The sequence below is a fragment of the Miniopterus schreibersii genome (genome assembly GCF_964146895.1).
Source record: "Miniopterus schreibersii genome assembly, chromosome: 15".
Lineage (NCBI taxonomy): Eukaryota > Metazoa > Chordata > Mammalia > Chiroptera > Miniopteridae > Miniopterus > Miniopterus schreibersii.
Genome location: NC_138115.1, coordinates 20,448,263 through 20,472,606, shown reverse-complemented (window position 1 = coordinate 20,472,606; position 24,344 = coordinate 20,448,263). Strand labels below are relative to the sequence as shown.

Sequence of the window (24,344 nt, the reverse complement as noted above, 5' to 3'; positions counted from 1 at the left end):
TGGGGCCCACCACTGCCAAGAACCTATGATGAGTGGTTCCAGGACCTTCCTATTTCCTTGCAGCCAGGTATCTCAGCCCCAGCAACACGGGGGAGAGTTCAAGGCTCAAATCTGCATTCCAGCTTCTTGCAGAAATGACATGTAGATGACAGCATTTGGAGTGGCAGCAACTGGAGACGTAAATCGGTTTGGGAAGGGGAAGAACAGAAGGGAGGTGTCCAGGAGCAGGGAAGGGAAGAAGGTGGGGCGGGGGAGAGGAGTAACAAGGGTCCAAGTGGAACGTGGGGCAGAGTGTAGGCTAAGGATGGTGTTGGGAGGCAGAGTGCTGACATGACAGAGTGCAGGCAGCCCAATTATTGGCAAGCTAGGACACAGCCAGGAGAAACAGCCAGCTAGCTGTCCAGGCTGCCATGCTCAGCGATAAGCTGACCTTCCAGGAACAACTGGAGAAGCCCCATCCCACTGAGACACGCCTTTCAAGCCTTTGCTTTGGAAATGAAAACACAATCGCTTTGGGAGATGGCCAGTGCTTACATATACCAGATACTTAAATAGGGAACATCTGTGGGTCTCAAGTTTTGCTATTTGATGAGAAAACAAGCTGGAGTGTGGAAAAGCAGTGGGATTTACAACTACAAGAGAAAGAAGTTTTTGTTTTTATTCAGTTTTGTTCGTTTATGGTTTGCTTGGAGCCCCAGAACTAGGAAAACCATGGAATGTCCCCAAAGGTAACCCTACATGAGAACATCTAGGCAAGCAAGAGTGAGAAGAGAGACGGGCCTTGCTGTAGCAGGGTCTGGTGAGATGGAGGAGAGGCCTGGATGCCCCATGGTAACTGGGGGTTGAGGAAGGCACCACCTTATTTCCTGCATTTAAATTTTCTAAAGGATTGTTTGGAATGGTCTCCATTGGAGAAGTGAATGGGGAGTCTTTTTGTTAAAACACAACATTTTAACATGGCATTATTTTCTAAATGTAAAGAGTGACTTTAGCCAAAGGAATGACCCACTTTTGAGTTCATTTGAGGGAGACAGAGACATGCCCTTTAATAACAGCACATTTCAAATGCAGCTCATAAAGCTCTAGGACCTATAGTAATAGTTTTGAGGGTTTTCCATAAAAGCATGATTAACCATGTATTAAAAACTAAATCAAGCAACCCATCGCAAGATTTTCATGGTGAAGAAATTTAACTCAGGAAACACCGTGTCAAAAAAATTTAGTCAGCTGGTCCCATCTTGACATGACCCTGTGGGGGTTTTGTGTACAGGCATTTATAGAGCTCCTTGTGTATGCCAATCTTTGTGGTCTGCATTCTGGGAAGCCAGAGTGCCAGCCTTCAAGGAGCTTATGCACCCTCTGATCAGTTGGAACTTGGTTCTTTTGCAGGAACTGGGTGAAAACTGGTGCTTGGTGGAGGGTTTGCAGAAGGCTGTCCCACTCCGTGGTCATTTTGTCACTTTCACACTGACATAAGCACATGTTACGTCAGTATTCTTTCACAGATGCAAAAATGAAAATTCTCTGGATCCTGTAAGCTGGAAAAGTCCACAGGTCAATCTTACCTAGGAATCTCTAGATGGGGACTCTAATGCTGTGATCAAGGTCCTGATTCTCCTCTTGATGAATAGCCCAAGACCCCTGACATCCTAGCTCGGTGACTTCAGAGGAGAGATTGTCTGAGAATGTGGTTATTAGAAAGCTCCCAGGGAAGATTTGTACTGACTCAGCCTGGAATACATTTCCATCTCTGACCCAATCACTAGACACAAGGAGCCAGAGCACTCTGGTCACACTGGGTCCCATGCCTGATGGACCATCTTACATGACCAGGCACACAGGGGTCAGTCCCATCACATCTCATCACCCATTATCAGAAGGAGGAAAAGAGAAGCCAGGATGGCCAGCATGGCTAATTTATTCTTAACAGGGCAGGTGGGCCAAGAAGGACCAGGCAAAGGACAACTAGACATGCCTGCAAGTGGGGGCAAGGATGCTGATTTCTGCACAGGTGGTGAGAAAGTGACTTGGACAGGCAGGTGGTGTCCAGAGGGTATGCTTTCCTTCATACCTTTCTTGTGGCCTGAACTCATCTCTATTACAGCATTTCAAGGGCTTCTTTTCATTTGTGTGCCTACAGAGGAAGCAGACAACAGAAAGTCATTACAAGTGCCAGCTTTGGAGTCAGACCAACTAACAGCTGATTGCTGGCTCTGCTACTTCCTAGCTGTGCAACTTGGGCTAGTTGCTCAACCCCTCTGAGCCTGCAGCTATCATCTGTCAAGCGGACATAATGTTATTACTTACCTTAAAGGTTTAAATTAGAAAATGTATGGAAGTGACTTTGGACAGTATTCAGCAAATGGAAAGTGCTCCATAAATGCCAGCTGCCATCAGTGGAACTGGGGCTGCGTCTCATTCAGCTTTGTAGTTGGTATCTAGTTGGAGCTGGTATCTAGTAGGTTTCAGTAAGTGCTGGTGTAAATCGAATCAAAGCTAGGTGAAGAATTGGCCACAGAGGTACAAGAGGAGGTAGTGTCAGTAGGAGGATGGGTTCAGGGGTCACTAGGATTCTACACAGGCTTGCTGTTGGGGTCCACAGGGGAACCAGGAGGTTTGGTCTCAGGAAGCGGACTCTTCAGTGACTCTCAAAGTTGGGATATAAGGACGTTGGTTAAAAAGGCACTCTTACAGGTTCCAGTTTGGCAGGTTAGCCATGGCTGTCCTTGATGAGTGCCAGGGGATTCAGATGGTCACTCTCTGTGAGACCCTACTGGTCTCTGAGCCAAACGCCCGCATGGGCCAGATGAGTGATGTGGACGAGTGGAGAGAGATTCTGGGCACTTGGCCAACTCGAGAGTACAAACCTCATGCAAAGGGGCCACCATGCTCAAAGTGGGGGCCCAAGATTGCTGGATCTTCTAGTTTTCCAAGAGAAGCCAAAAATCTGGACATGTAAGGGAAACTTTCTGGTTTTTAAAAGCTGGGAAAAGAACCAGATGATCTGAAAACACTAAATGGCCAAATAAAACACGTCTACAGGCCAGAGAAGCTGCCACTTGGAGCCCTTGGTCTAGGGCAGTGATTCTCTGCCAGGGCGAGTTTGTCCCCCAGGGGACATTTGGCCATGTCTGGAGATAATTTTTGTTGTCACAACTTGGGGTGGGGTGGGGATGGGGAATGCTCCTGGCAACTAGTGGTTAGAGGCCAGGGATGATGCTAAACACCTTACAATGCCCAGGACAGCACCCGCCCCCATGAAAGAGTTATCTGTCCCTATGGGAGTTTAACTGACATTAGCTGTGGGCAGAAGAAAGACGCAGGGCCGGGGCCACCTGCCATCTGATTTTACAGACAGTGCTGTACCCGTTCAACCCCAAAGAACCACGGTTGCCATGGCTGAGCCCAATGTAATCATTTTCCACAGTCCACACACTTCCTGTGCATGAAGGAAGCAGCCTGCCACCCCCGACCTCTGCAGGCATGAAAGTCATGTGAGAAATGTGCACGAAGAGTGCTAATGTATTGCCACTTGGGTCCCCAAGGGCTGGGCGTGATGGTCTGCTAGAGATTATCAGGGTTTTGGCCTCCTGTTCCTGGTGGAATGTTTGGTTTGGGCTCCTCATTCAGTAGTTTCTGGAACTGTGGTTGAGAATATTTCCCTTCCCAACCAACCCCAACCATAGAAAAATAAAATTCCTTTGAGTCCTGTACACTTTAGTAACTATTTGCTGAGCACTCACTCTGTGGCCAGCCCTGTACTTGGTGCTGAGAGGGAGATGAGCAGAGACTGAGCAGGTTCCACCTGGTGACTTACTGTGCCATTGAGGAAACACAAGAACCAGACCTCCAGCTGCTCCCCACCTGTCCACCCTCCATGCACGCCGTCTTCATCTTCCCAGAGAAGCACAGCTCTGGCCATCACCCGCTGCTGCTCACAGCCTTCAGAGGCTCCCGGGTCCACTCTGAATGAAGCCTGCAGTCCACGAGCCCGCGCGACCGGCCCCGCCTCTGTTTCGAGCTTATCATCTGCTCTTCTGTGGCTGTGCTTGTCTCTTTGCAAACCAAGCTTTTCCTTGTCCCAGCCTCTGTGCCTTTGCTCAGGCTGTGCCCCTTCCCCGAGTGCCACCTCTGTCTCTGTCCATTCATGCAGGTGAGCTGGCTCTGGTGGTTGTCCCTGCATCCTCTTCATCACTTCAGCCCATGTCACCTCGTCTGTCACTCTTGTGGCCTTTTCCACCACCTGCCTTAAAATTATTTGGTTCTTGACTCTCGATCCTGCCAAACTGGGAGATTCTTAAGGGACAACTTAAATAAAAAATTCAACTTGTATTTCCTTTTCTGGACAACTTCCTAGCCTTGTCCCTGGCATCAGGGGGCACCAATTCAGCCTGCACTACTATTCCCCAAGCTCTCCATTGATGCGAAGTGCTGCCATTTGGGTTATCTCCTTTCATCAGCACAGGGACTCCATGACACCTGTGACATCACCCCACTTTTACAGATAAGGAAACTAAGGCTTAGAGGAACTCTCCCTTCATACGTTCGTAGATTTATTCAACAAATGAGCACTCACTATGTGACAGGCTCTGTGGCATTGCACGGAGGATAGGGGAAGCTAGATATTGCAGGTCGGGTACCCTGGGAAGCCAGTTCTGACATCTGAATTCAGCATCTAACAGAATAATTAGGGAGAATTCTTAGGATCCACACCAGGGGAGGGGAGGGGAGGGGAGGGGAGGGGAGGGGAGGGAGCATGGTGAAGACGAGCCATGATGCAGGCAGCCTTTCTGGAAGTCTTAGCCAGCCTGGCAGGGAGTTCTACAGATGGAGTGACACTCAGTGCTGTCCAGGTTGATACAGAGAGGCAGGCCTCTCATCTTTGGATGAGGTGTCAGTCTTTGGAAGGTGCGTCACCTTGTCCTCTGAGGCTATCCGTGAAGGGTGCTCTTGGCTAGGGGCTGTTTGCTGCCAGCCCTCCTAGCAACTGTGGGAGTTGAGCATGTACCACCAAAAAGAAAGTCTCTTTCCTTTCATGGGGTTTACATTCAAGTGGGGGGAACAAATGACAAATGAATAAATAAATAAACAAGCCAGATCATTACACTTCGCTTTATAAGTGCAAAGAAGGACAGTGACAGGTACTATTTTACAGATAGGGGAGCTGAGGTGCTGAGAGGCTAAATGGCTTAAAGCCCTATCTCCAGTTCCCATCTCTGTGGCCCCAAAATACAGCCCTCTCTACTGTCTAACCAAGCCAGTGCTAGTAGCCTAGAGCCTCACAGTCCAGCTGAAGAGCTGGATCTTGATCCTGTCTGTAGACATTGAGGAGGCTTTGGAGGCACACAGCGAAATACATTTCTAGGAAATTATACTGGCACAGGCATGCAGAATTGGGGACAAGAGTCGAGGACTTTGCTAGAGGGCAGCTTTAGTAATCTGGATCCCGCAATGATGACATGCTTGCTCTGGGATTGGTGGTGGGAAACCTATCTTTTAGGATGCTTTTGGCTGCAAGTAACAACCCCAACTTAAAGTGGCTTAACCAATAAAGCCACAGAAGTGGAAGTTCACTGGGAGGCAGGCTTTTGATAAGGACCCAGAATTCTTTTGTTCTATCACCCAAGACTGCTTCCTCTTATGGTCCTAAGATGTCTGCTGGTAGCAGCTGGGATTCTATGGGTGTTTTTGTTTTTGTTTTTGTTTTTGCTGGCACTCAATAGAAAAGCTAAAACCTTTCTCTTAACCATCTAAGTCATCCTCTTCCATCCAGTTAAGTCACACCCTTGGGCTAACAACATTCCAGAATCCATTATCTCAGGTTGAGATGGGGTCATTGTCCTTGGAAGAACTGAGCTGGAGGGTTGAATGCAGGGCCAAATTCAGGGCTCTATTAGGAAGGAAGAAGGGCAAGAATGGATGTTGGGGAGGGAACTAGCATCACCTGCTACTGAATACAAAAGATTGGACAGTTAGAAGGCAGGAGGCAGTGACAGATTAGATTGAGGAGGAAGGGTGTTTTTTTAAAGTGTCAATAACTCTAAATTTTCCAGTTGCCATCTCTGGGAAGATATTATCCCATTGACCAAACTCAAGGAGGTGGAGGGAAGTTCAGGAATTTGCTTTTGGGTAATTTGAGTTTGGTGTGATGAGAAGACATCCAGGCCATACTCTTTTACAACAGCTGAAGATATAGGTCTCTGAGTTTGGGCTCAAGGTCATGCAGGACAGAGCCCAGGAGAGAGGACCATGGAGATGGTGACATGGTTGCTGATCACCAAGAAGTGGGAGCTGAAGTCAGTAGTGTGTGGGGAACCGGCTGGGGCAGAGACTGAGAAGCCAATGCTGGTGGGAGTTTTGAAGGAAGGACTCTTCCCAGCACGGCCGCTTCTAAGAATTTACTTGACAGGGATCTCTGCCGATGTGCACAGTGATAGAGTACAAGGATGTTCACTGCATCATTGTCTAAAATATTGGGAGACTGGAGATGACCCAAATGTCCATCACTATGCAGCTGGTTAATGAATTATGATACATCTGGTATGTGGAACCCCAAGCAGCTGTCAAAAAGGGGGATGCAAGAGCTACATGGGCTGTGAAGGAAAAATCTCCCATATATTGTTAGGTGGGAAAAGCGAGATGCAAAGGTGTCAGTAGAATACCTCCATTTGTGTTTAAAAGAGAAGATACACTACCCAAATGCGTGCTTGTATATCCATAGACTGTTTCTGGATGGCGTCAGAAGAAACTTTGACTAGCAGTTGACTCTGGGCAAGGTCTGGGAGCCTGAGAGGCTTCTCTTCACTTTTACTGTGCTGGCTTTTAGGGCCCTGTAACCATGTGTATTTAGTACCTTCAGAAAGTGAGCTCATACAAATAAATACAGAAGAAACTGGGTCTTGGGTGTCAGAGATGTTGGTGAGAGTGAGCACCGAGGGGAGCCACTGTGGGTGTCAGAGTCCAGGGTCAGCAGTGGGGCAAACATTGGGGGGAGGGGTCATAGGAGAAACTGAGGCACAGATTGAAAATCAGGGGGAGACTAGAAGGAAATGGGGATAGCTAGCTGGATTCATCACACACCAGTGTAGATGCATGGGATGGAACTGAAGGTTCCCTGTGAGCTCTGCACCTGAAGTCCTGCTGTGACTCTGCTGTGCTGTTGGATTGGGTCCCTTTTCTTTAGTCACAGAGCTGGAGCAAGGTCTGAGCAGATCCCTGGAATTGCCCCAGAGCTTTTGCTGTCTCTTAAGAGAACTGATATATGCAAGGGCTGCCTTCAGACATGTGATTCTTGGCAAGTCCAGGCCCAGAAGCTGAGAGAAAAGCTGTGGGTGAGGAGAAGGAGCCTGGTACTGAGCCTCCCCCAGCTACCATTGAGCCCAGGGGCTGCTGACCTGCACAGGGCAGGATGGAGGAAGGCTGGTTTCTGCCAGTCAGCTGCCTGTCATGCCTGAGGCTGAGGGAGCTGAAAGGGAGAGCAGGGACCCTGCCCAGTTGTCAGGGAGCAGGGACCAGGACTCCCATTTTCAACACAGAAATTTCACACGCTGGTCCAGGCATCAGAATATTTACAATGATAATAATAATAATAATAATAATAATAATAATAATAAAAGTGACAGAATCCTAGACTCCTCAGGCTGGAAGGAATTTGGAGATAATTTGTTCATTGTTTTCTGAATTATGTCCCTCAATAAACTGAACATTTAAGTCACCTTGCAGAAAAAGGATTGAGGTCAACTAAACTACACTCTGCGGTCCACCTTAGAAAGTCCATGCATGTGAGGGTATAAAAGCCCCTGAAAAGTTCTGCAGTGAGAAAACCTGTCTCACTTTAACTTTTCCCAAATGTATTTGGTCACAGAAACTTCTGTCCCCTTTTTTAGTGTGGCACCCCCAGAGCATGCTTTGGGAAGTGTTTCTTTAGTTTGTTTTTTATTTTATAGATATGGTAACTATGTCTCCAAGAGTACATGGCCAGTTGGAGACACAGTGCAGGCGAGAACCTCAGTGTTCTGCCAGTGATCCAGAGGGCTATTTACCTGCACTGCTCTGATGAATTGAGATGCCAGAGCCTTATTTCTCAAACTGTGTTCTATGGAACTCTCATGAGATGTTAATGAGTGTTGAACTAGGGACACATATTCTAGTCACATAAACGTAGGACACACAGAATTAAAGAAAGATAAACAGGTTGATTGGCTGTGGGGTTTCTCAAAATCTTTAATACCGTGATGTCTCTGTGAATCACCAAGTAGGGTTCCCCAGTTTATATGGCCAGAGAAGGCTTTGTTTCATGGACACAAGTAGAGGAATTCAAGCTTAGATCAATGAGGTTTGTGTTGATTTCGGCAGTCCCCACCCCAAGCATTCCTGTCCTTACTGTGTCGAAAAGGAAATTTAATGCAACCAGTCACTTCTCTCCCTCTGACATTTGCTCTTTCATATTCCAGAGCAAGGAGATTGGCCTGCAGATGCACGAGGAGCTCCTGAAGGTCACTAATGAGCTCTACACAGTAAGTCCTGCTCAGCCTCTGCTGCCATTTGACATTGGGCCTCCTTTCTTCAGTGCCCAGGGCTGGAGGGAGGCTAACCAGAAGTCTGGGAGGACCCTGGGCCTTTTTGCTGTCGTGTGCCTGAGTGACAGTGAGTCATTATGGTGGAATGTAATGATTCACAACCCCAGCTCCTCATTCTCTACATATGGGGAGGGCCCTGGGCATGTTTACTTTGTAAAAGTTCCAGCTGTGGGAATGTGTTACCTACCAAAGCAGAAGACAGAAAGTTGGGGTGGTGAGGGGACATGGACACACAAGCTCCAGAGGAAGGAGTGGTGGATTTGGAGTCAGGTAGGACATGCTGAAGTCAAGGCCTGCTCCTTGCTGACCGTGGGACCTTAGGCAGGCAGGTAGCTTGTGTGTGCTCAGTATTCTCATCTGCGAAATGGAGCACTCTTCTGAGAATCACATGAGGTGATGGGGGTGAGCATGCCTTGCCATCTCCAGGAAATAATTTCATAACATCACAATTTGTCCAAGAACTAACCTTGCTATCTGCTTGGAGGCAAACTCTAACTGGACTTGGGATGAATGTTAGAATCCAAGAAGGTGAGTGAATGGGGAACACAAGCACACTGGTTATGGTGCAGGAATTTCCTTGGAAGGTGATGCAGCAGGATTTCAAACCCAGATTTGTCTGTAATCAGTTTGTTCTGCTGGAATTCTACGTTACCTCTCCTGCTAAGAATTCCCTTTCTCTTCCTTTTTTCCCCTCTGCTTCTTGAATTCCTACCCATCCAAGCTCAAAACTCACCCTTGATCACAGAAGCTCAGCTGGAGCCATCACTTTTCTGAACTCTTAACCAATCTCTCATGCATGTGCACACTTCTCTCTCTCATTTCTTCTCTCAAATATGTTTTGATCGCCAGCCATGTACCAGCACTTCTGGACACTCTGGACACACTGTGAGAAAATGGCATAGCGCCCCCAAAGGCTTACCATCTAGACACCCTCCCTCCCAGGCCACATATCCAGAACATACTATGCTCTGTCTTGGGCTACTATATCATCCTTTCACATGCTTTACTCTTATCTCCCTGCCCAGATTCTAAACTCCTTGTGGGCAAACCAGTTTCTTTCATTTATTCATATATCCCTCTCTCCCTCCCTTCTCTGCTTCAGTAAGCACCCTGGGAACACCAGGGGTGTACAAAACACTTCAAAGACCGACTCATGAAATGTTTGCAGCCTGCCGCTGTGCCTCTTGCAGCACTGAGTCCACAGCAGGCAGCTCCTGAATTTAAATGAATTTCTGGGCAACTACTGAAGACTCAGTGTGTAGTCAACAAGTGACCTAGGGAGAGGGTTGCTTTGCTGTTGGCACCCCAGTGTTCTCATTCTGTTGGTGGCGGTAACAAACATGGCACCAGGTGTTAGACTGATGGAATCAGACAGGACCTCCGTTCAGCCAGCTTGGTGCTTGAGTTCTGGCTAAGAAAGAATTCAGAGCCAAGACTCAAACTATAAGAGAAAGTTTATTTAGAAAGTAACAGAGGTAGAAGAAGTGAGTAGAAATGGGTAGGGAAGGTAGGGAAGAAATGGGCTCAGGAAAAAAGTTACAGAGGCAGAAGAAGGACTGTTGGAATTTGAGAAATGGTAAAGGTACAGGGCCTGGGGGGTGGGGGTAGGGAGGAGTGGAGGGGGAGGGGAAAGGCCCAGGCATGCTAGGGTGGAGATTTTAGAGGAGGTCCCGGGGGAGAGTCTCAATAGAATATTTAGCAGCTTTTCAGGGGTGTCCTTTAAGGGCTGTGGTCTCTACTGATTGGTTGACGCCAGGGGATCTTTAGCCAATGCAGCTGGTCCAGAGGTCAGCTGTGGCATCACTGGTCTGGTTTTGCTGCTTTTCTGGTTTTGTGGGTTTTCTGGGCCTGGAGCTGAAACACAACTGATGCCTAGATGTATTTGACGCAGGTCAGAACCTCATTGTCCTGGGGGCTTAATGCTTAAGAGCTATTCCCTAGCCCCCTTGTTTGTACTCCCTTTAAGGTGGTCTAACCTGCCTGACTAGCAACATGCCAGGGGAGGAGAGGTCAGGGGAGGGTCTGAACCTCATGACCAGCAATATGCTAGGGGAAGACAGGCCACTCTGGGGGTGAGGTTCTTGTTTTCCCAGTTTTGCCTTGGTGACCTTCTGTACATGGCCCATTGTCCTTGCTCTGCTCTTGCCCGTCTCACTGCCTACCACAACTCTTCTGCAGCAAGCAGCTCCTCCAAAATACTCACTAGATCAAAGGCAACAGAACAGCACCTCCTCCATCTTATCCTATTTCCTCCCTCACTTTTCCTCCCTCCTTCCTTCCTCTCTCTCCTTTCCTCTTCCTTCCTTTCCATCTGTCTGTCCATTCATCCATCCATCATCCATCATCCATCCATCCGTCTACCTTTAGAAATCAGCCTTTCTCCCTCTTTTGGTTTTGTTTTCCTCTGTGCTGCTTTCATGCTCAGGCAGGCTTCTCCTATGTGGCCACAAAGATGGTCTCCCCCACCCAGCCCCACTGTAAGCTCATTTCCTATCAGCTTAGCGCCCCCTAGTGGAAAGAGAACAGTCCTTTCTAGTGTTTCCAGCAAAGTTTGGGGCTGTCTCTAATCTGCCTGGCTGGATCACGAGATCCATACACGGTGGTCAGATTAACATAATGTTACAAATTGGGCAGGCCTGGGTCTCATGCCCACCCTCAGGATTGGAGCCTGGTTTCAGTTTCTTATCAACCACATGGACTGAAAATGGGGAGGGGAATTCAGGGGATTTCCTCAAAGAAAATCGGGAAGTTGTTCTAGAAGAAGGAGGACTAGATGACCCTAGGCAGAGGAAAAACAACAGATGTCCACTGAGGAGTAGTTGGGGGGAAATAAGGAAGTAGCTCCATTGACTAGTGCTGAAACAAAGCCTGCTTCTCAAACCTGTTCAGCCCCTGCTCCTTTGGGACTTAATGCTCACACTGCTCCCTTTGTCTGGAATACTCCACCCCCCCACCCCCACTCCATGCGCTGTTCACCCAGCTAACGGCTACTTTTCTTCAAGGTTCAGTTTAGATGTCACTTCCTCCAGGAAGCCTTCTTTTAGTGCCCTGTACTTCCCTCATCATAGCACTTATCACACCATGTGTTAATCACTTATATAATTGTATTCCTACTAGAGAATGTATTCTCTGAGGGCAGAGACGCTATCTGTCTTCCACACTGGTATTTTCTAGTATAGTACCTAGCACATAATAACCTATTCAATAAAAATGCAATTATTGAAGGTATAGCTAGGCCCCACCACCATGTATATTTACCAGATCGAAGGCAGTAAAACTATACCTCCCCCATTTTATTCTCCCTCCTCCCCTCCCTCTCTCCCTTCCATTCACCTATCCATTCATTCACCCACCCACCTACCTATCCATCCATCCACCTATCCATCCATCCATCCATCCATCCACCCACCCACCCACCTGTTCATTCACCCTTCCATTCATTTATCCATCCATCCATTCATCCATTATCTGTCCATCTATCCATCCACCTATCCATCTATTCAGCCATCAAACTCATTCATTCATTTATTCATGTAAGCGTATATTGATACTTGCTGGGTATCCATCTCTGCTTTAATACAGGGAATATGGCCATAAATGGGGCCCTGACCTTCATGGACTTTAACTTGAGTTGGGATGAGGCTGTTTATAAATATGCAAAATGAATAAATAAGATAGTGATGGTAACTTCTGTGGAAAACATAGGCCACACAGAGAGTGGGTGGTCAGACTGAAATTTAGGGACTTCTCTTTTCCTTTAAGGATGTCTTTGGTATGCATCAGCTCAGGGCCTCACCCACACACAACTCTTGGATGGCCCAGGGATGGCCCTGGGATATAGGAAGTGCACCTGGACTACACTGTTGAAACCTGTTTTCTGAACCTTATCGTGCCCCAGCGTGTCCCTTTATTGATATTGTCAACTTCCAGATTGCCTTTGACTTCTTTTGCATTTAAACAAGCACCTGAGGGGCTGTGCAGATAATACTTTCCTGTTTTCATGATCTGAGGATTTGGGAAGATGTAAAAGGCAAAGTGTACACAGCGGAAGGCAGTGTGATTACCAGAAAAGACAATGTCCACTGCTAAGAAGGCCTGCTGTCCCACTTGCTGTGTGGCTTTTGACAGTACACTTGCTATTTCTGGGCCCTAGTTTCCTTCAATGATAGGTTAATACACCAAGATTTCTGGAGGGTCTTTCAAGTACCTATGAAACTAATCTGGGTCCAAGAACAGTGTACTCAACTTCCATGTTCCTATGCAGTGCTTCTCAGCCTTTGCTAGACTTGTTCTGAGGCACCCTCCTGATAGGGTCTGGAGGTCTGGGAAGGGAACCCCCATCTGGCATGAAACCAGGTGGGTGTCTCTGAGGGGCCCTTTAGCCATCCCAATTTGGAGACTGGGCATCAGCTAAGCTCCTGCATCCACCTCTGCTCCCTTCCCAGCCCAATACTGCTCTCAGCCAGTCACTTTATAGTCACAATTTATGGGGCACCTTCCTATCCACCTCCCATCTGGTCTTCACCAGGCCGCACAGAGAGGCCAAGCCTCAGCCATTGTCACCCAGCAAGTGGTGGAAGTGTTGAGTCTCAAAACCAAGACTCCTGGGTGCCTGTGGGGCAGAGGGTCCTTTCATCACTGTATTGTGGTTTCCTCGTCTATAAAGCAGGGATCACATGGTACCCACCTCACAGGGTTTTTTTGTTTTTGTTTCCCAGTGAGAAATAAGTGCGTTCCTATATGTAAAGTCCTGGCAGGTCATAAGTGCTCAGTCAGTGTCAGCTGCTGTTGTCGTTGTTACTGTTAACACGTCGCCTCCCAGGATCGGACAGGGATGAACTGAAGTGAGACTTGGAGATAATAAAGGAGTGGCTTGCAAACTCTGAAGTAATAGATAAGTTTAAATATCAGTTAACATATCCTGGACTGGCAATATTGAGCAGACTATTCTAGGCTATTGAACTAAGGACCTTTCATGCTGACTCCTATGTTTCAGTTAATAAAAGAAATATATTTATCTAGAGGATTCTGGGTATAAGTAGTTAGTTGGGCTCATTTCAGAGAGGTCCCCAGGTAAACTCTTTTGTGACAGCTGTTGGACATAAGTCACCCTGGGCGTTCCAGTTCACTGATATTCTTAGGGTCAGGAATTACCTATTGGACCACATACCCTGTGGCCTCAGTGTGGTCAGGGCTGTGTTCTCCAAACATGGGATTTTTGCAACACAGTTCAGAGACTGCACTGGGAAGTTTGGCTTCTGGAAGAGCAGGAGGAGTGCTCTGTAGTTCAAGAAGAGTAGAAAACTGGGCAAAGGAAACTATGAGAAGCTGAGAACACCCTGCTGGGATGCTGGCCTCGAGTGAGTAGAAGGACGCATGCATGGATGACTGGGCAGGAAGATCTAGCTGCAAATAGAAATGCTCTCTCTTCCTCTGAGCTACCCAACACAGATGATAGATTTAATGTTGAGATAAGCAGACCTCAGCAGCCGAAGTAGGAAAGTGGATGTAAGCAGGAATGATTGAACCCAGAAAGGGTGGAGTCCAGAAATGAACACCACCACCAGCATGGTGGAGAAGCAGAGGACCCAGTGGTGTCTGTGAATGTGGAGGGACAGAGAAAAGCTTCAAGAATGGGAAAGGCAGGCATCCTGGAGACAGACTTTAGCAGGCATTCCCAGCTCTTAGCCGCATAGGGTCCTGGAGCCATGGCGTAAAGGAGATGGTTGAAAACAGGCAACTGCTTTGGTTATCCATAAGCCTGCAGACCTTCCTTTTGGCCACTAGATGTCAAGAACGCCTCAGTCCAGCACACTTTCTGGTGCCTTGAGTTTGAAAATAAAGCTTAGTGGAACGGGCATATGGAGTGGATGAAATCAGCAAGAAGAGAGTCTCTAGAGCTTTTAGGGCAATTGCAAATAGGCAAAAAATTGGGTGGAATGTAGACAAGGGGCCTTCTCACTAAGACCCACCTAGGAAAATGATTGCATTTTAAATTCATTTATTGTTTTGAAATTGAGGTTTTCAGGTTCAAAGAAGGAGGGAGAAACATGGTATAGAATATATATTTTTCCACAATAGTTAATGTGCTCTAGAATTTGCAAACATTTTCCTGAAGTCAAGTGAGTTCAGGGCTCTCAAACTGTTAGCCTAAACAGGGAGGCTGGTGATAATGGTCACTACAGTGGTGATAATGGTCACAAGCAGCTAATGCCTGCTTGGCTCTTACCTGTGTGACAGGTATTGTTCTCAGCACTCATCAAGTGCTCACAGCAAACCTATGAGGTAGGTACTATTATCCTCATTTTGCAGATGAGGAAGGAGAGGTCAGAGAGGTTACGATTTGCCCAAGGTCACACAGCTTCTACAAGGCAGCATCAGGATTCAGCCCAGACATTTGGGCCCAGAGTCCATATTCTTACCTACCATGCTCTACAATAGATGTTGCTCCTGTTGACTCCTGACCCCTGGTAGAGGGAACTTTCTGAAATACAGATCAATGCTGTGATTTACTGAGAGTCACAGAAGAAATCCTCATTCTTATAAACTTACTCCACAAGAATTTAAATGAGAATAAATAAGGTTATAATGTTGACCAGTATTTCATTCCAAGTTCCCTGACTTTTAAGGTCCTGGTTAGGCAGGAGCACATCCCATCCCCAGTGGAAGCCTCTGCTCTATTAGCTGCTGTAATTATCCAAACAACAGGAGAAAGGAATGAACAAGGCTGAGGAGCCATGGATTCTGGAAATTTCTTGTGTTTTTTAGCATAGAAAGATGATCATAAACTTGGCATTGCAAAGGAAAGTGTACTTTTAGTTGGGGACCAGGAGACAGGATATTGCTTTAAGGCTTCCAAGAGTATTCAGTTGCTGAGAAAGTTGGAATAAATTAAGGAAACAGTATGATATGTTAGAAAAATGGTGTATTAAAAGTCAGAAACCAGATTTCTAAATATGCACTTACTATATGACTCTCCACTCCACTCCTAGGTGTTTACCTAAGAGAAATGAAAACACATGTCCATGCGAAGAATTGTACAGGAACATTCATAGCAGCTCTACAAAACTGTAGACAATTCATATAACTATCTATCAACATATGAATAGATAAACAAATTGTGGTGTAGCCATAAAATGGGATACTACTCAGCATTAAAAAAGAACTTCAGATACATACAACACCATGGGAGAATCTAAAAAAAAAAAATGATGCTGAGTGAAAGAGGGCAGACCCAAAAGGGTTTATACTCTATGGTTTCATATATGTGAAGTTCTGCTGTGACAGGAAGCAAGTAGTGATTGCCTGGGGCTGGGGTAGGGGTGGGGATGGGCTGTGGAGGGACACGAGGATTTTTAGGTGTGATGTAAGTGTTCTATACCTTGATTGTGGGGTTGGCCACATGGATGTAAAGTCTGGAGACTGCTGATAATACTGTGCGATCTCGGAGAAGCCACTTTGCCCTTCTGGGCCTCAGTTTCCCTATTTATAAAATTTGGTGGTTGGATTAGATGGCATCTAGGATTTCCTCTGACTCAAAAATCCCCTTGTTATAACAATATCTTACTTTTATTATGGACACAGAGTAGCAACGGGCAATATGCTTTACAGAAATTCAATGTATAGCCAAGGATGAGTTTAGTTCAGACAACATAGAATATGTATTCGGTTACCCAACAGTGCTCCTTTTGGGAATTCATTTGTAGGCCAATTCTACTTTAGGAAACAGCTGAGAAAATAATTTTTATGTGAGTAAAAAGGATGTTCCTATGAAACTCCATAAGTACCAGAGGAGGGGCTTTCCTAGTGACTCTGGGGGAGGGGGCAGGGACATAAGAATAGTGGTGGGCAGACAAGAGAGGGCAGTCGAGGAAGAGCCAACTTTGCCATATCACCTCTGCGACCCCAAATGCTTGGGGACTGGTTGCCCTTTTAAATTTTCTATTTGTTAGTCCATTCCTGGCACTTAGTAAGGACTTAATCATGGTGGTGGTGGTGGTGATGATGATGATGAAGCTGCTACTGATGATCATCATCATTTCCAGTCCTCAGAGTGTTTGTGCAGAAGTAAAGAGCTGTGGGAGCTCAGAGTGTGTCGCAGGAAGAGGGCGGCCCGAGCCGACTGGACCCCAGAACTTAGGGGGCCAGGAGCACTAGAGCCTCCTGGGCTGGGCCCTCGCAGCCTGCTGATTCCTGCACTCGTGTGTCCCCAGGTCATGAAAACCTACCACATGTACCACGCAGAGAGCATCAGTGCGGAGAGCAAGCTGAAGGAGGCTGAGAAGCAGGAGGAGAAGCAGTTCAACAAGACAGGAGAGCTCAGCATGAACCTACTTCGGCACGAGGACCGGCCCCAGCGCCGCAGCTCCGTGAAGAAGATGGAGAAGATGAAGGAGAAGGCGAGTAAGGGCCCTGGGCAGGAGGGGGGCCGTGCTCCCTGGCAGCCTCGGCTCCCCTCTGCACCCAGAGGGCTGTGAGGGTAGAATAATGCTGCCTGCATCTGCTTTCTTAGAGGTCAGTGTCGAGGAGGAGGCCTGGTCTTGCGCCAGGGTCATCAGGCAGGGAGAGGCTCTCAGCTGACAAGAGAGATGAACTGTGAGGAGACTCACACCCTGCCAGCATCCTCCCTCTGGGGCAGGAGTCACCAGGCATTAGTGGGCCCAGGGGCTTGCTCTGGGGTCAGTTAGGTGGCTGGGGCTGGTTGGGACTAAGTGTGACCCAACAAGAGGGAACAGCACTGGGCTACTACCCAGGACCTGGGACCTTGATAAAGAACCATCCCGAAACTGCCATTGCCAGAGCAGAGACGGGTGATTGGAATCACTGTGTATCAGTGCTGGGAAGTGCTTCAGTAGGACGTGGTGAAGGGAGTGCCGGTTGTGGAGTCAGATGCCACATCCATTACACCTCTCTGAACTTCAGTTTTAAAAGCTGACAGTGGTGGCAGATAAATTTCCCCTCTCATATCAACTCTGATGGATTGGTAGTGGCTGCCCAGAGCTCTGTATTGAGGGTCATGAGTCCTCTCCAGGCTTTAGCTAACAACAGTGCTGTGATCAATTAATAATGTCTGCCATGGCCAGAATTTAGAGGGGCAGTGCCCAGGTTGCTTTTTTGTCATCCTAGACTAGGTGACTTCTAAGGTTCTTTTCTTCTTAAAAGGCTATGATTTCTTGTTGAATTATCTGCATTCATTCATTCCATGGAATCAGCAAACATTTCCTGAGCTCTTTCTATGTGCCAGACATTGTACCAGATGTTTATTTGAGCTTCAATGAGATGAATTCTATGATGATATGATCCTACAGCTCTTAAAAATTATAGGAGATTGAGTGGGAACAAGATCCAGCAGGACCTGGGTAAGCTGCAAAAGTAACCAGAGGCAAATAAAACAAGATTTCAGGGTGATTGCCAAAGGGAAAGAAAAATAGGCTCCACAGTATTCAGGCAGAGACTCAATTAAAAAAAATGGGCAAAGGATTTGAATAGACATTTCTCCAAAGAACATGTATGAGTGGCCAATAAGTACATGAAAAGATGCTCGGCATCATAAGTGATTAAGGAAATGCAAATCAAAATCACAGTGAGACACCACTTCACACCCATTAGGGTGGCTGCAATAAAAAGGCAATGACAAACATTGATGAGGATGTGGAGAAAGTGGAACCCCGGACACCGTGAGGGAGTGCTAGCATGGTCCAGCCACTTGGGAGAATATTTTGACAGTCCCACAAAATGTTAAACATAGGCCAAGTTACCATATGACTCAACAATTCCACTCCTAGGTATCACTCAAGAGAAATTCAAATCTGTGCCCATACAAGGCAGATCAGGTCCTGACTTGCACATGAATGATCTTAGCAGCATTATTCATAATAGCCCCAAAGTAGCAGCAACGCAGATGTCTGTCAGCTGATGACTAGAAGAATAAAATGTGGCCTGTCCATGCAATGGAATATTATTTAGTTATAAAAAGGAACGGTGTACTGATTCATGCTACAACATAAATGAATTTTGGAAACAGTATGCTAAGTGAAAGAAGTGAGTCACAAAAGGCCACATATGTAATATTCTATTTCTATGAAATGTCCAGAATAGACAAATCCATAGAGACAGAAAGTAGATTAGTGGTTGCCAGGGGTTGGGGAAGAGGAGAATTGGGAGCGACTGCTAATGGGTACAGGATTTCTTTTTGGGGTGATGAAAATATTCTAAATTTAGATAGTGGTGATGGCTGTATAACTGTGAATATACTAAAAGTAAAGAAATATTTTTAAAAGATAAGCATACAGAATTACAGAACTACAACATAGCGGAATATATAATGGGCTAGAGAGAATACTGGCTGGGAGTCTGGAGGCTAATTTATTGTTCGGAGTTGTGTGTTAATTAGCCCTTTAGCTCTTGGACAAGCTACTTCTCCCCTTCAATTCTCATTTCTTCACCTATAAATGGATGAATTAAACTAAGATACCTTTAATATCTTTTCCAGGTGTAAACTTTTGTAAGTCCATGAAGGGCTGAAAGTGGTCTCAGGGTCAGTGTAGCCCCTTGCAAATCTGTCAGGAGTATCAAAACTTTCTGTGAGGGTTGGGTACATAACTGGTACAGGATGCAACCACCAGAAGTCTGTTTCTGGAAACTTCCAGAATAAATGAACCCTGGAGAAAGGTCAGAGGAGATCTCTGGGGACACCTCTACTTAAAAGCTAGGAGAACGCAATCTGGAATAAGGAAGGTTTAGGAATGTCTAGGCGAAGGAGGAAACCCTGTTCCTTTAAAGAGAGCTGTTATTTTACCCAGCAGTGGGACTCATTATTCTGAAAGGGGCAAAGGGACAGCTCTCCAACCTATGCACTCTTTACTCCTTCCTGCCTGGCTGGCTCAGAAGAAAAGCAGCTTCACAGGCTGGCAGTCCATTCCTAGCCAACACTGCCCCTGGGGCTGCCCTACTCTGTCTCTCCCACCTCTCACATCCAGACAACCAGTGAAAATCATTGAATGACTGCCTTGTGCAGGGACTGTCTGGGTGCTACAAGTCCAGCAATGAACAAGGCAGATTAGGTCCCTGACTTCATAGTGCCTACTTTCTAGTGGGGGACACTGAAAATCAGCAAGTACACAAAGAAGTAAAAAATATAATTTTGAGTGGTAAAAAGTGCTTTTGAAGAAAAATAGGGCAATCACCTTCAGTAGATGTCCTTCAGTAGGTGAATGGATAAATACACTGTGGTAAATCCAGACAATGGAATATTGACTAAATATTCAAGATCCAAAAAGAAATGAGCTAGAAAGCCATGAAAAGATATGGAGGAACCTTTCCCAGCTGGCATGGCTCAGTGGTTGTGTGTCGACCCATGAACCAGGAGATCACAGTTCGATTCCCGGTCAGGGCACATGCCCTGGTTTTGGGCTCGATCCCTTTGGGTGTTGTGCAGGAGGCAGCCGATCAGTGATTCTCTCTCATCATTGATGTTTCTATTTCTGTATCCCTCTTGCTTCCTCTCTCTGAAATTAATAAGAACATTAAAAAATAAAAAAGACATGGAGGAACCTTAAAATGCATATGACTAAGTGAAAGAAGCCAATTTGAAAACGATACAAACTGTATGATTCCAACTATATGACATTTTGGAAAGGCAAAGCTATAGAGACCGTAAAAAGATGAGAGGTTGCCAGGAGTTGGAGGGCAGGAAGGATGGAAAGGCAGAGCCAGCAGGATTTTAGGGCAGAGAAACTACTCTATGATCCTATAATAGTGTCCAAACCCATAGAATGTACAACACCAAGAGTGAACCCTGGGGTAAACTATGGATTCTGGGTAATAATTATTAATGAATGTACCATTTTGGTGGGGGTTGCTGATAATGGGTGAGGTTGCATGTATCTAAAGAAGGGCAGAGAAGGCTGGCGATGAGGGAGAGTGTGGAGGAAAAGAGGCTCGAGAGGTCACGGGGGCCATTTTCACAGTTTGGGGAGCCATCGGGGTCTGTTGAGTCTTATTGACAAGCTTTGGTAGAGGCCAGTAACAGGCTGCTGTTTACCCATAGTGCTATCACTGGTTGCATGTGGGCAATGGAAGGTGAGCTTTTTGAGTACAGGGTCCAAATCTTACTCACCTGGCATATGAAGTAAGGTATTGCAGCGGGGTTTGGTGGATTGAATCACTGGCAATGACCATGAAGAAAACCCCAGAAACCTGCCGTCAGTGGCTGAGCTCTCACACCTGCTCTTTCCTTCTTCCAGAGGCAGGCAAAGTATTCTGAGAACAAGCTGAAGTGCACGAAGGCCCGGAATGACTACTTGCTGAACCTGGCTGCCACCAATGCAGCTATAAGCAAATACTATATCCACGATGTCTCCGACCTAATCGACGTGAGCACCTGGAGTCTGGGACTGAAAGGACCCCACCCCTGGGCTGGCTCAAATCATCAGCTGAAGGAGGGGCTGGCCCCTGTCCTTGGCTGACATTCCAGGGTGGAGGGGAAGGGCAGGGAGTATGTGGGGCCTGGGAGATGAGTTTCTACTTCAGTGGGTGGGAGTGGGCCTGTGGCAGCCCCTACACGGTTAGGTCGGGCAGTCATATATTCAGCATGTACTTCCCAAGTACCCTCCTCTACACTAGGCTCTTGGCTGGGTTTTGGGGTACAGGAGTGATTGTCCACAGTTCATGCCCTAGGGATTTCCCAAGGTGGAACAGACATGTTCAGTACCCCCAGGTCTAGTCTGCCAGATGTACACACACACATGAAAGAAAATAGTGAATGAGACAGAATTACCGTTGACCCTTGACTAACATGGGGATTGGGGTGCCAATCTCCTCCTTCAGTCGAAAATCCACATGTATCTTTTAACTCCCTCAAAACAACTACACTGGTCCTTCGGTATCTGCAGAAGCTCAAGTCCCTTATATAAAATGGTGTAGAACAATGCATACAGTTGGCCCTCCAGCTGCACTGATTCCCAACCCTGGATCGAAAATACTGTCTTCAAGCCATGGATGGTGTAGTCTGAGGATGTGAACGCTGGGATACGGAGGGCCGACTGCATATGTAGTGGAAAAAATCCAGGTATTAGTGGGCCTGTGCAGTTCAAACCTGAGTTGTTCAAGGGTCCACTTTACACAGATCAACTTTACTTGAGGATGTTATATTGGAGAAATCAGGCAGTTTAAGCAAAATGAGAATGGAATACTGACTCCGAGGACCAGTTGCATAGGACAGGCTGGAGGGACAGCTGTGCTGGAGAGACAACCTTGTGAGCGTCATCATCAGGGAGAGCCTCTGTCACCTATGTTGGAACTGAGGCTGCTTCTGATGTCTTCCCTCCCCCACAGATGGGGATCTGGTCTAGTAGATGCTCAGTAAGGATTCCATACTGGTGAATGGATCTTTTTCCTCTGGCCTTGGGGTATCCCATCAGGAAGTCAGGAAGGCTGTGGGGGGGACCTGTTATCACCATCCCCAGGAGAGGGATCTGCTGGGCCCTGCCTGTGCCTTCCAGTGCTTGAGGCCAGACTCCTCGTCTTTCTTACAACTCTCCTTTTCACTCCTTCCAGTCCTCTTATTTTTCTGTTTACCAAATTTTTATTGAGCAGCGACTAGCTCTAGGTCTTGAGGTGCTACAGTAGACAAAAGCCAGTGGTTCTGTCCTCATGAAGCTAACCCTGCATAACCCTGACATGTTAACATGCAGTCAAAAAGCCACGAGGCAGGTGTCATAATGAGGGAAGTGGAGGGAGATGTGGACCCATAGCGGAGGGACATCTGATGTAAACTCTGAGTGGGGAGAACATCAAGGAAGACTTCCTAGAGGAAGTGACCTCCAAACTGAAACCTGAAGGAAGGGTGTTTAGGCAGGAGGAGAGAGACAGAGTATGCCAGGTAGAGGGAATGCATGTGCAAAGGCCTAGAGATGGGAAAGTTCCGCTCTTGCCCAAATTGCAGTCTCCAAGTCCCCCTGAAGGCTTTGGCATGATTTGTAAGGTAGGATTGCAAAATGCCCAGGGGCCCCCAAGATGAAAGATTTTGACTGTGGAATTAGAGTAAATCATCATGCTGAGATAGGAAATGCTGGTGGTCCCCACCTTCACATCATAGCCCTCACCTGCACCCTCCTGTTGTGTGCCTGTCTCCAAGTGCTGTGATTTGGGCTATCATGCCAGCCTGGCTCGCACCTTCCGGACCTACCTCTCAGCCGAATACAACCTGGAGACCTCTCGCCACGAGGGGCTGGATGTCATCGAGAATGCGGTGGACAACTTGGATTCCCGAAGTGACAAGCACACAGTCATGGACATGTACAACCAGGTCTTCTGTCCTCCACTCAAGTTTGAGTTCCAGCCCCACATGGGGGATGAGGTAGGTTCCTCCCAGAAGCCAATGCTTGAGGCTGCTTCTGCTGTTCTCCCATATGCTCCCAGAACACTGGTGGGAGGGGACCATCAGCCCCCGATCCACATGCAGGATGTTTATCTCAGAGGCCTGACCTCAAGCTCCTGGTTCAAGGGCTTTCCCAGCCAAGGAGTTTACCACCAGTACTTTAACCTTGCTGGCTCAAGTTTCCCACCTGCAGAATTGCAGGACCTTAGTGCTCCCTGAAATCCCTCCCAGTTATGTCTAGAAGACCCCAAGAGAGCCCCACATCTGCATACATTCTTCCCTTGGATCACAAGAGTCTGGGCCTCATCACAGCCACTCTGACCAGCATCCTCACCAGGGCACTGTCTGCCCTCCAATGCAGGAGGCATACCACCCACTGAATTTCCTTCAGTGCTTGTGCTGCTCAGATCCTTACTATATTCTGGGGGGGGGGGGGGGGGGAAGAAAGGGATAACGCACTTGTCACTGGCCCCAAAGCAGCACACTAGTTACCCAAGTTTCACAAAATCCCTTATGCAAATAGTTTCTCCCTCTCTCTAGGGCTCAGTCTGGGAACTGATGGAGGGTAGCTACCAGACGTCATATCTGTCTCCCCATCTCCATTACCTCTACCCCAGGGATATGTGCACAGAACTTTCTCCTAGTGGCCCCTATTTCTCCATCTAGACATATCCCCCCATGCACATGGGAGTTCGGGGGACCCAAACCAATAGTGTACAAGACCCTACCAGCCTCTGGATCCTATGGGAGCTCAGTTGGGCCATCCACTGAACTTGCTTGGCAGGAAGCAACAAGGAGGTTCCTTAGCAGGTGGCATTTGCTGGACCCTCCAGATGGTTCTATCTACTTTCTTCATTTGCAAAAGAGAGGCCTCTGCAGGGCTTTCTGCAGCACCTGCCCCATCCCTCTGCTCTCATGTCCAACCCTTTTGGCCCGTCATCTGGACCTGAAAATTCTGACCTCATGGTGACCACTGGTGACTGCAGAGTTTGGGTTGCCTAGTTAGTGGCAAATAACTAGTAAATAACAGAGCCCTACTGTCCCTTATGTTCTCAGCTGAGTCACCGTAGGCAGCCCAATCTACAGGTGGTCACAGAGCCCTGGGTAGAATGGATGTAGGGAGAACAGTAGTTCTCTTAGCTCTTTCCTCCTCCACCTCTCACCCAATCACCCTGCAGGGGAAGATGGTCCATGAGGGGCAATGGCTTCACAGTTGCCTCTCTGAAGCACCTTCCTGCTGGGGAATAGGAGCATCCGGCTGATTGTTCCCCGGTCACTGTTCTTCTCATTGGCTTCTCTTGGGCATTTGCTTTCTTACTACAACTTCCTGACTGGAAATTAACTCAGTAGTCTCACTCAGTGAGATTATGTCAGAGCTCTTAGTA

At 47.2% G+C, this 24,344-nt stretch overlaps 1 protein-coding gene across 4 annotated transcripts in view; it reads left to right on the top strand.

Moving 5' to 3' along the window:
- Positions 1-24,344, top strand: part of SRGAP3 (SLIT-ROBO Rho GTPase activating protein 3) — a 218,864-nt gene that overhangs the window by 136,847 nt on the left and 57,673 nt on the right. For all 4 annotated transcript variants that reach the window (XM_081160007.1, XM_081160010.1, XM_081160008.1 and 1 more), the window contains exons 4-7: positions 8,454-8,516; positions 16,793-16,978; positions 20,825-20,953; positions 22,717-22,938. In XM_081160007.1, the coding sequence (XP_081016133.1) occupies positions 8,454-8,516; positions 16,793-16,978; positions 20,825-20,953; positions 22,717-22,938 (600 nt within the window). The remainder of the gene's footprint in view (positions 1-8,453; positions 8,517-16,792; positions 16,979-20,824; positions 20,954-22,716; positions 22,939-24,344) is intronic.